At 49.9% G+C, this 12,500-nt stretch overlaps 3 protein-coding genes across 4 annotated transcripts in view; 1 reads left to right on the forward strand and 2 right to left on the reverse strand.

Moving 5' to 3' along the window:
* LOC125950031 (NADP-dependent malic enzyme) overlaps positions 1-1,149 on the reverse strand; it is a 4,559-nt gene extending 3,410 nt beyond the window's left edge. Inside the window, exon 1 of the mRNA XM_049677595.1 lies at positions 897-1,149. Within this exon, the coding sequence (XP_049533552.1) occupies positions 897-916 (20 nt within the window). The 5' untranslated portion in view covers positions 917-1,149. The remainder of the gene's footprint in view (positions 1-896) is intronic.
* Positions 1,150-1,958: 809 nt separating this feature from the next.
* LOC125950024 (transcription factor IIIB 90 kDa subunit) overlaps positions 1,959-12,500 on the reverse strand; it is an 18,612-nt gene continuing 8,070 nt past the window's right edge. The window contains exons 3-4 of the mRNA XM_049677588.1: positions 2,592-3,992; positions 1,959-2,451 (exon numbers count right to left, since the gene is read on the reverse strand). Coding sequence (XP_049533545.1) covers positions 2,318-2,451; positions 2,592-3,992 — 1,535 coding nt within the window. The 3' untranslated portion in view covers positions 1,959-2,317. The remainder of the gene's footprint in view (positions 2,452-2,591; positions 3,993-12,500) is intronic.
* Positions 5,634-12,500, forward strand: part of LOC125950021 (BTB/POZ domain-containing protein 6-B) — a 13,565-nt gene continuing 6,698 nt past the window's right edge. The window contains exons 1-2 of one of the 2 annotated variants that reach the window (XM_049677579.1): positions 5,634-5,772; positions 10,859-11,829. In XM_049677579.1, the coding sequence (XP_049533536.1) occupies positions 11,280-11,829 (550 nt within the window). In that variant the 5' untranslated portion in view covers positions 5,634-5,772; positions 10,859-11,279. Of the gene's footprint in view, positions 5,773-10,255; positions 10,768-10,858; positions 11,830-12,500 lie in introns of those variants that run through there. The other variant, XM_049677580.1, reaches the window with a different exon arrangement.

The following is a 12,500-nucleotide window of genomic DNA, read 5'->3' on the forward strand; positions in this document are numbered from 1 at the left end:
AGGGCCCATCAGTGGCCCCCGTTTTACGCATGTGCGTTTCGTGGGAAAACGGAGCAGTCCGCCCCCACTGTCAGATGACGACGACCGGGGACACCCCCCGTTCAAGGTCAGCTCGATGTATCCAGCTCGTGACCGTGAAAGTAATTGGAAGAAATGGACCCTCCCGGGTCGGGTGCTCAGGAAGGTCGAAGCAATCGCCAGAAAGATGATGCCAATTTTCCTATTTCGCGATCCGCGCAAAAGAGCCACTCACATGATGGGCAGCGCGTGTTATGAGTAATGCCCTTATCAGCACGGCGGTCGCCCCCTTTCCAAGCTTGGATATCACGTTACGGTGTCAATTAATTCAATTGTATACAAACACTAGCGGGTGGGGGGCCCGTGTCTTCTTCCTCCTCCTCCTCCTCGCTCTAGATCTTCTTGGTCAGCTCCGGTGACCCAAGGCTGAAACTGTAGTTTTGCAAAAATAACTCCACTCCCAAGTCGCCCATCTCGCTCTTGCACTTGCGCGTTTGTTCGCGCGCCGTCTCTGTCTCTCTGCCGTGCTCTCCTTTGCGCAGAGGAACACGCTTTTGTTGCACTTCAGAATTGGCACGTTCGTGAAAAACTTGGACACATTTCATCCCTGTTACGTCATCCGGATTTTCTCGCAGCTGGTGGAGGATCCGAAAGTCCTTATCCACGGCTACGAGCCGCACACACAATTCTCGAAAAACCGCGTGATTCACATATTAGCACAAACGCACGCACAGACGCGATGGGGTCGGGAGAACGGGAAGTTTGCATCACGCGACAGGCGGCCACGGTGGTTTTGCACGCGTATCTTCCCGTAACATCCAATCACCAGTTTTACAGGATTTCCCCGTTGACCCGGTTGGTTGACGAAGGATACTTACATAACGCTACGTGCCTGCATTGCGAGTCCTTCGGGGGTCCGGTCCTTGCGGCGAAAGGGAGTAAAAGTGGCGTGAATTCGCGACGCGACTGACAACGGCTGAAGAGAACGCTGTCGTGTATCTGAGACAGAACGGCGAAGAAGATGCGTAACCTCGAACACGTTCGCTTCAGCTTCAGACACCACCAACGGCTCCTGGTTCGCGGCTCAAACTCAAACTCACGCCACACGAATTTAACCCGTTGCTTTTCCTGGCCTCCTCTCTGCGCGATTCCCGTTCTCAGAAAATTTGACAGCTCCGTTCCGCTCGCGGCGGTCCTTAAATGGGCTCCAATTATATTCTCTCTCTCTCTCTCGAATTTGGGGCCACTTCATGATCAACAAGGAAATCATCCAATAGTTCTGAGTCCAGATAAATAATTAAAAATATAAATCTCAATAAAAAGATCAAATTTAGCTATCTTTCAAGTGGAGCATGTTTTGCGTCCGCTAGTGTGGATATTAGCCGAGACACATTTGATATCTTTAACGACTTCTTCACGAAGCTTAACGCAACGCAAAAGAAACACGTTCCAAATAGGAAATTCCACACATTCCGGACACCCCAGAATCACCAAATAATTCAATAAGAAGTGCTGAATCCTGATCAATAACGAGTAAATATTTAATTCTCAATAAAGAGGTAAAATCCAGTTATCTATCGAGTGGAGCATTTTTGTGTCCGACATTGTGGATATTTAGTCGAGACACATTTGATATCTTTAGCGACTTCTACACGGAGCGCTAGCGCCGCGCAAGAGAAGCGCGTTCGAATCCAGAAAATTTCATACCGTTCGCCTTTCCTTTTTTGTATAAACTTTGGATACGTTGGATACGCTGCTAACGTGGATTAAACGCAGTATCAAAGAACAAATAATTGTACTGTATCCATTAGGTGCAAAAAAGAATAACAGATAATAAATGAAACACAAACGAGCGCTGTTCAGCGTGGACACATAAATCTGCCGTTGGCGTTCCGTTAATCAGAAATTCCTTTCGATAAATGAAACACCCTCTTGGTGGTTGGAAATAATCATGGGAGAATATGTATTTACAGACGATAATTATGGCTAAACACAGACGTTTCTATTTAACCTATAAAATATGTTGCACAACGAAACAGAAATGCACTGAAAGAAGCACAAAGTGTATCCGCCAACACGTTAGTTTGGGGGCACACATGGGACTATTTTCTAAACAATAAACGATAATGACTACCGAAAATACATGAAATGAAATAAACGCATTCATTGAAAGCGTTTGCACAGGCCGCTATAGTACCTGAGATGTTAGAATATCTTCTTGTTGCCTAAACTCTATGCTTAACTGCCTAACATTAGCGTACGATATCGAAGATCTAAAATAGCTTCATGCCACGGTCCTCTAATAATCCTCCTCGTAGTCGTAGTAGTCATCATCGTCGCCCGTGTTGAGCATATCGGCCAGAGATTTGTGTTCCGATTCTGGTTCCGGTTCCGGTTCACCGTCCACTTCCTCATCAAAGTCGTCGATGGTGTCTGAAAAAATAAATCAAAAATGACGAGCAATGTTCGATTATTATCATCCTTTTTCTATCTCAGAACACGCCGGCAGCGCATCTGCATATTAGAGCGGGCGCCGTCAATGTCAATGGCACCGTCAGTCACGACTAGTTTACCTTGAACAGCTTTCGGTGTACCGCCCGCCTCTTTCATCTTTGTGGCATCTTCTGTCCCGTCGGTCACGACCACCGGTAGCGTTGCCTGTAGCACAGGCTGCTGCCTCTTTCTCGATCCCACTGGGCCAATGTTTGGAGATTGTTTTGTACCTCCAGCCGTCCCCGCACTGGTGCTCGTCTCGGCCTTCGCCGTAGTATTCCCACCGGACAACACTTTTTCCGGTTTTTGGCGCACCCACGACAGAATGTCAATATCGTTCCCTTTGGTGGACGTCCCGGAAGAAACGGTAGCGGTGGAGGTGTTGGTAGCTAACGAAGTTGAGGCCCCAGTAACACTGCTGCTTGACTCGCCTCCACCCGTGGGACCATCGGTTAGCGTTTTCAGAATATCGTAATTGATTTTGTTAGAAATCTTTTTCTCCTGTAAAATCTTCTCGATCGCCTCGCGTGCCGTTGACGAGGGACCGATCGCTTTGCGTTTCGTCGTTCGGCGCTTCTTCTTTTCCGGTTTTCCCTCCTCCCGTTGCTTGGCCGCCCGCTCCTCCTTCACCTGGAGCTCCTTCAAATACTCCTCGTTCAGCTGCATCCACAGCTGATTCTTTGTGTTGGCCTCCTCCTCGGTCATGATGTACGCATCCATTTCGTCATCATTCAGATCGTCCGTTATCAGCTCACCGTCATCCTGTTCGCTCGTCTTTTCCGGTACGGTCACCTCGACCGATACCTTGCACATCGCTTTCAGATCCGGCTTCAGCCCTTCGGGGATGCATGGTTTGTGCTCTACCTTTGGTACTCCGCTTCCTTGTTGACCGAGATCACCCGTCCCATCGACTACACCCGCATCGCTCACGCATTCTCTGATGACGGACATGTTGGATTCCTCGATGAATTGATCGCTATCTTGCAGCTCGATGAAATCATACTTCGATCGCCGTCGCTTGCCACCGCGACCGTTCATCTCGCGATCGAGTGCCGCATCGATTTCGGCCTGCAGTTGATTAAACTCCGTCGTTTGCTCCTCTAGCTTCTGCAAACGTTCCTTATCCTTCTTCCGCGCCGCCTTGAATGCAGGCGGATCCTGTTCCGCCTCCAGATCGACCGCCATAAACTCGTCCACCGTCAGTGCGCTGCTCGGTGTTTCGCCAAACTCGAACAACCGTTTCCGTAGCGTCGACTCGTGGATCTTCACGATCCGCACGATGTCATTCGGTGTACGACCGAAATCGTGCATCCGGGCGGCCAGTAATAACGCGGCACCACACAGTCCGGATGGACGGCGACCCGAATGGATGGAGTCCTTCTTCATCCGCTGTACTAACCGCTGCGCCGTCATCGACACTTCGTGTGTCTTCTCCCGAAAGTCCAGCTTGTTCGCGTACCTCATGATGTAAATGCAGGGATCTGAGAGGCACCGTATGATAGGTAGTGGAAGAGAAGAAAAGCGGAACATCATTATAGATCGGTTTGTGACACGGAAGTGATTATTGGTTATAAAGCAAGGCACATACACAGTAAATGGTACTAAAACGAACGATAAAGCAATTGATCAATAAAACTGGTCCTCGGACAACAGGTGATCCAGGAAATGGGTAGCGATAGCAGATCGTAAACAAACCGAGAAATCAAACGAGGGCTACCATGTTCATCCAACGATATCATGTTTACGGTGCTCATCAGATCGAATTAGAGCCGTTTAACATTGACCTAGCGCCGGTGTCACTACTTCGAGGAGTGAGTTTTTTTTATCACCTCTTTAGAGGTTTTTATGGTGGCAATTGATTGGCTTCAAAATCACAAAAACCCGCCATGAGAGCAAAGAGATTGCATTTCTAACGATCCATGGATCCCACCATTGAACGAACCAAGCGTTACATAAGGCAACGATCTACAATCCACCACAACCGAGCATGGCTGCGGAATGAAAGTAAAAGTAATAGTAGATGACTCTCGGTAGTTTGCACATTGATAGTCCGGCGGAAATGCAACCAGTTCTGCTTGCATCGTGTCGGTGTACGTTTGCAAGCGAAATCAGTTCCTGCTTTCCATCCGACCGACATGACCTGTCTCACCCGGGTACCACACAGCTAGCAGAAATATGCACAGGTAACCGCCCACCGACTCCTTTAGCCATGGTCCCGATGGTTTTGTGACTCAGCACGGCGTTGTAGAATAGTTTTATTCGAAGTTTAAACAAAGTGCCAAATGCGATTTCACAATCCGCGTGCCACCGTTACGCCACCATTTGTTTGCTTTAGTTTTGGCCTTTCAACATTTCGATCGCGCGCTTTAGCGATCAGCTATCGGTGGATTGGAATGATAAAGTGAGACGAAAGGAACCTTGGCTGTTACCTTGGGTCGGTGAAGGTCTGCATCGAAATCATTAACTCAAGCTGCGAGCTTTCGGTTCACCGCCGGAAAGCGGCACGATCTGCGAACGACGATCTATATCTGTCGTGTGCGATCGTCCGCAGCTCCACACGGTGTGTGCACGGATGTTTGGCTTGTTCGGTGTTCGAATGGATGAATGAGGCCGGGTGTGGGGACTTCCAAATTACAGTTTTCGCTTTTCCTACCTAACCTTGGAACGCAGCGTGTGGTGCCAGAGAGAAGCGACCGAGAAAATCGGTGGAAAATAGCCGTGCGCGCTTGTTGCAATTCTGCAACTCAAATGTCAACATCGAGGGAGAAACACACACACACACAAACCGTCCGCGATACACACAGCCCCTCGTATGCACATCCGTCGATTTTGCTCAAAAGATGCTCACACCGCATACCTTGTCGGGGTGTTGCGAGCCGCTACCACAGCAACGGCGGAGGTCAGCATACCACAGCATAGGCATGATGAGCGTGTGTAGCGAGAGAAGGAGAGCAAAAGCAGCAAAAGGAGCGAGATACAGTCGAATGGTGGCGTGGAGGTGTGTGTGTGTGTCGCGGAGTAGGGATGCAAAAGTGCCGGCCACCGCGAGTCTCCTCCCAGCCCGCTAATCAGACAGCAACCCAGGCCAACCGACCGTTTCGGCGGGAGGGTGGCTCAGTCGGATTCTACCAGCGCAATCGAACGCATGTCGCGAGCGGGGAGAGTCCAACCGTAACCGGCATACGCAGCAGCAAGAAGCCCTTAATCGCAGTTACCAACGTGCTCCTCATCCACTGCAGTGTTCTACGGAGATCGTAAGAAGTAAGTAAAATATGTTTGGGTTATAATGTGAAGTGAATTTTGTGCGTGGGACACTCTGTAGTTATGAAAACGGAAGCCGACATATAAAATAAGAAGCGTAGTTATGTGAAAAACAATTCAGCAGCGCGGGGTTGTAACGGTTATCCCAAAAACCGGATAACAAACGATCGCCGACACTACAGGGCCATGATATGCGTGGACGCGAAACCGAAACGACCTGAAAACCTTGGTAGCCATGCGCGTGTAGCGTGGAAAGAAATGGTGGATAAATCGCCAAAAAAAAAACCCGATGACCGTGAAACTGTAAACTCGCCAGCGATCCATCCCACAACGGACAAGCGACCGATGACGGCGAATTTGGCGGTCTCTTCTCACTGTGGTGACCACCGCACTACAGCACTCGTGCACACACAGAGCAGGTGGTGTGTGAGCTCATTGTTTTCGTCTGAACCGGTTTCCGCTTTCGTGTGCGACGCTCGCGACCAAAAATGGAGCCTGGTGACAGAATGCACTTGGTAAATTGCTGAAGGAGAAGTAACAGAACGTAACTGGGACACCGTCTACTGCGATCGGTGTCAACGCGAGAGGTGTGGCCTTGCGAACCGGCGACATATCACTAAACGCACCGCACCGAGGCAGTTGTTGGTAACGAGATCGTTAACCGGTAATGCGGGGCACCAGAGACGCCGTGTGTTCGAGATGATTCTACGCATGAGTGGCTGCCAGAAGTTGACACACGCGAGCACACTGCTGCCCGCGGCATGTTCTAGACCTGCTCGTTCAGCTTCATTCTTGACCCCAAGACTGCTTTTATGATCACCCAAAAGTGACTTAACGATTCTTTCTACGAACAGCAACCGGCTGTAGCTACACCGGCAGCCGGTCCGCAGTTGCTTGGCAACGAGAGAACCGTTCGAATGCAGAACAAAGAACTTCATCGCCAAGCGACGAACCCGTTGTTCTTGGCGTTGGCGGTTAAGATGGTTCGTGATTCGAGAAGCTGCCCCTGCGAACGGTTCCACAAAATGTTCAGAACGTGTGCCCGCGAGAGAACCGGTGGCACAGATTGTCGACCTTCATGTGCTTTTGTTGGAATTTTTGGTTACTTTTCTGTGACCCGACACCAAAGCTACCCAGTCGTTTATTCAGCCTGCTGTCCTTCGCGCAGCGTCATTTTGGTTATTTCTGTTTGCTTTTTCTCCTTCTCCTCCTGGCCGGGTTTTTGGCTGTATTTCGTCGAAAATTTGTTTCCATCGCAACCGCCTCACGCATCGTATGCTGTGCACTGCACGTCACGTGCGCCGTCGCCGCCACCATCACCGCTGCTGTTTATCCTTGGATCGTGAAGTGGCAGCAGGTTGATGGTAGCAGCAAGCGCCTGCTTGAGAAATGTCAAACGACGTTGGCCACTAACCGCCCAGAGGACCTTTTGAGAGTGTTCTGTCTGGTGTATGCGAACCTGATCATTGCCGGGATTGACCCATCGGTGTGAAGCTTCAAATCGATTCCTACTTTATGTAAACAGCCTTTGCGGCTGGCGTGCACGAGCCGCACGCTTCACCGCTCATGCCTATTCCTGAATCCGTGTTCTTTACATTCAACGCATCCACAATAGGGTAGGGCAGCGGCGGTTTACCCGAGCCGGGACATTTGGTTACCAAAGGTTTACGCAATCGATTTACGTGCCGCTAGCCTCGTTGTTGCTGCTGCTGATGATGATGATGATGCACTTGAGTAACCGGCACGCATCGTGAGCACTTTCGGTAGCTCAAGAGCACGTGCTGCACGCGTCGTTTGCGCCACAAACGGTCACAGCTCCAGCCGAGCCCAACCGTAGACGGACGGACATTAGCGTAAAGCGTGAATTGCTACACGCGAAGCACACAGACACACATTGTCACACTGAACCATCGGGCCATCATTATCGTCAAACGACAAAACGATAGTTCCCGACCACAAGCTGCCGCTACTGCTGCCGGTTGTGCTTCCCACTTTCACCCCTGTCGGTCCTGGGGCGTTCAGCCGGTGACAATCAAATGGTACAACCATGCGGAAGGGATCTTTTTTCGTACTCGCGATCGCGTCAAGCTGTGCGATCGTCGCTAATACTGTGGCGACGTTTGGGAAAGCTTAGTTTCAGTACAACGTCGTTTTATTTTTATCATTTTCTTTTGCTTGTTTAGTAAAGATAAGCAGATTCTATATGGAACACTACTTTAAATATTAATTAAAGTTCATCGTGGTCCACAAACTATTGATCTAAGTATTAGCTAGATGATCCATCAAACAGAATCTACCAAAACCTAGCAGCTGCGACACTACGAGACAAAAGTGAAACTCCACCCATGCGCAAAGTGATTCATAAGACCGTCCGCCCCATAATACTGATTATGATGATCAGTATGATTTGCCTTGTCTGTGGCAGCAAACAGCCGGGTGGTACTGGTGTCTTCTCGTCGTAAGGAAAGTGAAACGATCACGTTTAACTATAGCGAGCGAGCTGAGGGAGTAATGACGCTAGATCGAGAAAGATCGCTGCAACAGCACCAGAGCAGCTCGGAGATGGCCGCTTATCGCAAGTGCCAGAGGGAGATAGATTGTAGAGAAAACGGACAACTGCATCGGGATGCACATCGCGGAATGGGGAGTTAGAAATTGCGCAACTGCCATGGAGACCATGCATTTGCGCTATTTGTCGCTGGTTCGCATTGCATAAGCCATGCACATGCCCAGCCGTTCGTCTGTGCCGGTTGGATGTTGAGCATTAATGAAAGTTCAGTATACAGGCAGCCCACTGGCTGGCTGGCTACTTTGCACTGTGCCGCCTTGTCACCGGATCGTGGCCATGCTACCGGAGTCTTGTGTGCGTGGTTTGCACTGATCGTGGTTTGTCGATCGAATCGTCCAGATGTGGCTATTAGTACTCGATGAACCGGTTCTAGTGGTTAGGAAAATGAAACTTCTGGAAGCTCTAAGCAGCCTTCGTGCTGGATGTGAACCAGGGCAAACTGACCTCATCAAGGGCTAGTCATTTATTGACGGAAGAATCGACCACACAGCAGCAGTAGCAGCAACAACAATAACATCATGTATCGACGGGAAAATAATTGTTTTCCCGACAATGGAATAACGTGTACGGTACGATCAGAAGAACGCTTATTCAGCATGCATGGGAGCATGAATTGTCTCCCGATATGATGTCCCTGATGGCCAGACGCCACGTCTTACACTTGTCAGTTGCGACACGTTTATCAGTTTGTACAGGTTTTACTCAAAGTACCGAAATTAATAGTTAGCAAAAAAAAACAGATACCATTTTCTTGGAATTTGATCATTCCATTGAAATACAGTTAGTAGTATGCAGTTATAAAAAAAAAAACTATCGTTTATGTTAAATCTTCTGCTTGGCTTGCTTGTAAACAGCAAATCGTGAAAATTATTACATCGCTTCTAATCTTGGAAGAACAAGAACGACGAAAGAGATTCTTTGGTAGTACTTTGAATGACCACATTCTATCGATTGCAAAATGTAGGTCTTGGATATCAATATCATAAAACAGTTGTTTTGCGGATAACAGAGGATAACAAGCGCTTACACTGTGTGTGGTAAGACTAGGATGGTAGGACACATCATTATCTTTAAAAATCGTTTTGAATGCTATAGTAAATAGTATAGAGAAATCATGAATTTTAACGATGCATTGATTGTATCCAAAAGGCGATTATTTTATCCTCTGTAGTCCCCAGACCTGGCTGCAGATCCTTCGATGAGGACAAGTATAGATATTTTTCAAGGACAGATATCGAAAAGTGTCAGCGGACGGTTCGGAACCGAATTTTAACTTAAAGATGAACATAATATATAAAAACAATACAAAAACCCCTCGAAAGTAACCTATTTTATTTGACAATATCGGCAAATAAATGTACCCACCCGGGTATAAGCTTTTGCTAAGATGAGTTGAGTTGCAACAAACTGTGTAACCTTCTTAACCGCTTGTTATATTTACACCAACCAGATTGGGATGAATACCATTTGCAGCATTCAGTAGCGCAGGGATTTAGATAAGTTTGCGACCCAGACGCTAATTCACACTCGTTCGTGACTCCGCTGATAAGACCAGCGTTGTTGTTTTGAGCTCTCCCACAAAGGCTCGTCTCGTCGTCTCTCGGGACTTCAGAAACTAACATGTGGCCCCGAGCGGTGGCGTTATCGTCTTTTCTCTGGCGATAAGATTCCGAGCTGGTGCCTCCTTGCCACAAGTCCGTCGTTCGTTTCGTACCCACCCTCGCGTAACGCATAGGGCAGAGGTCAGCTGAGCTCATATCGCTCTGGTGCTACTACCACAATCACAATCACATTCCAGAGCCTCTCAATGCAACAGCGCAATGACCACAGCTAGCCAGCCAGACCACTACTAGCTAGCCCTACCAGAAGCACGCTAGACTGCAACGGACATCGCCTGCCACACCGGCGCTCTGGTTATCAATTGATTATTAGCTATCGTTTAGCCTCACCGGGTTACCTTCGTGCGCCGTCTGATAGCCTGTGGTAGCCACCAGGACGGCCTGGGGCCTTCTCGTGTTGACACACAAATTGAGTCCCATTAGCGAGCGGTACTGCCGTGGGTCCCCTACTGATTCGCTCGTTTCAGTCGTACGCTCCCGGCTGACCGGACAACGACGACGACGACTGTGACGACGACGGTGACGACGACGACGACCATCACTAATTCATTGTCAGCTTGCCAATTCCCTACTCTGTCCTCCGCACGCGTATACCTAGGCGCGTCGAATGCACCACGAGTGCGCTACAAAGTGTGAAGCTGACCAACGGTGGCGACGGCGGTGGTTAAGTCGGTCAGTTGGCGGTAACTCTATGCACCGCCACCGCGTAATTTTTACGGCTGTGCGATCCGATGCAGTAACGAGGGTAATGCGTTGCATGAAGCGTATTTGTTGTGGTGATCGGTGATCGGGTGGTATCGATCGGAAGTAAGCAAAAAAAGCCTTCATCCCCCCCACAGTATTTATCTAATCCACAATCCATCTACAAATGGATATCTCCTTCTTCTTTCTCCTGCAGGTCACGGCGAACACAGCGGCAGAGTGCACCCTAGTGTGTACAGGGGACAGGACACACTGTTGTACTGTGTGTGTTTGTTTCGATTTGCATTAACAATCAGCGTAAATCGCCGTACTCCCTCTGGCCACACGGCGGCAGTGACGGCGCGGTGACGGTGGCGGACGAAGAACGAGAACATTCGGTTCGTCGCGCGGTGAGCGCAGTGAGAGTGTGGCCTTGTTTCGGGCCATAGGACGTGCCCGTACCGTGGGGTGTGCTTGCCCCCACCATCCGTTCTCCTTTTGCCTTGCCCTTTGCATTGCGCTCGTGTAATGCGCCGGCGTATAGCAGCCGCTCGCAGGGTGTAACAGCGTGTAGAGTACAGTAGAGAGTGATCGTGTGATCGCGTAGCACAGGCACAGCGCAGCAGCAGTAGTAAGCCATGGTGGACGCCGCACTCGTCGCACCCGGGGCCGATCCTTCGCTAGCCGATCACTTCGGTCGCCAGGTGCTACACTGGATCGTCGGCTACTCGACCGCCTGGTACGCAACGCTCAGCCACAGCGATCTGATCGACAACTTCAAGAAGGTGGACTCAGGCGCCAAGATACTGCTGCAGGGTCTCGGTGTGAAGACGAGCGCCAACGACGACGACTACGACGACGACGACGACGACAACGAGGAGGAGGAGGAAGACGACGGTGAAGAAGACATCCAAGAGGGACAGGAAACGGGAGAGGAAGCCGCCGCTATTCTGGGAGGACGGCAGCGACCACAGCAGGCACCACGGATTAACGGTCCGCCACCACAGCTTCGTCGACGGCAACGCCGTCGCCAGCAACATCAGACGACGTCCAGCCGACGCCGAAACCGTGTGGAAGCCGCCCAGGGACACATTAACCGATATCATCCGTTGGTCGAGTACGGCGAGCGTAACTACGAGAACCTTATGCTGGTCGATCTGATGGAGAACTGCGAACGTGGCATACCGGGTAAGTTATGAGCGGTGATGGTAGAGGTTGCGGAGCAGATAATCGATTTGTCCATCGATTATCGAGCGGGAGTGGTACGTTTAATTTCTTATGCCTTCATTAGTAATTGCCGACCATACCTCGTCGTGTGTTCTCGGTCTCGATATATGGAACCCCGCCCCCCCGTTGCTATACTTGATCAAGCGAACGCAACCCGTGAGGGATGTTGATTCTTCGTTAGGAAATTCGCGAACGATGAAATGATTCGCCCCACCCGCGCGCCCGCGCGTGATTTTGGTGCATTTCGGAAGAGCATTAACCTTGGTCAGTGACTGTGCTGCAACGAGCACAATCACCGTTGGACAGTTAAGTGCACCTCGGAGCAGCGGTGGTGGTGTCCTCATTTGTTAATGCCTATGCCCCCGCCGCAGCACGTGATGTGAGTGATTTTAACGTGTTGGTGCTGCTGCTGCATATCAAATTGCTCGATCGACATTGAACCGGCGTTCGGGGACCGCTTCGTCGTTCATTATTCATACGGGACACGCGCCCGTAAGCGTATCGTATCGAAAAGGTCAAGGCAATCAATGGGTCCGTCGCAACGGTGGGGGCATGCCGGGCATTTCTGCGACAAACATGCGTGTCCGTGAGGTGTTGTGTGGAGATGCGAATCACATGCTAATCGCGGGCTT

The sequence above is a fragment of the Anopheles darlingi genome, chromosome 2 (assembly GCF_943734745.1).
Source record: "Anopheles darlingi chromosome 2, idAnoDarlMG_H_01, whole genome shotgun sequence".
NCBI lineage: Eukaryota > Metazoa > Arthropoda > Insecta > Diptera > Culicidae > Anopheles > Anopheles darlingi.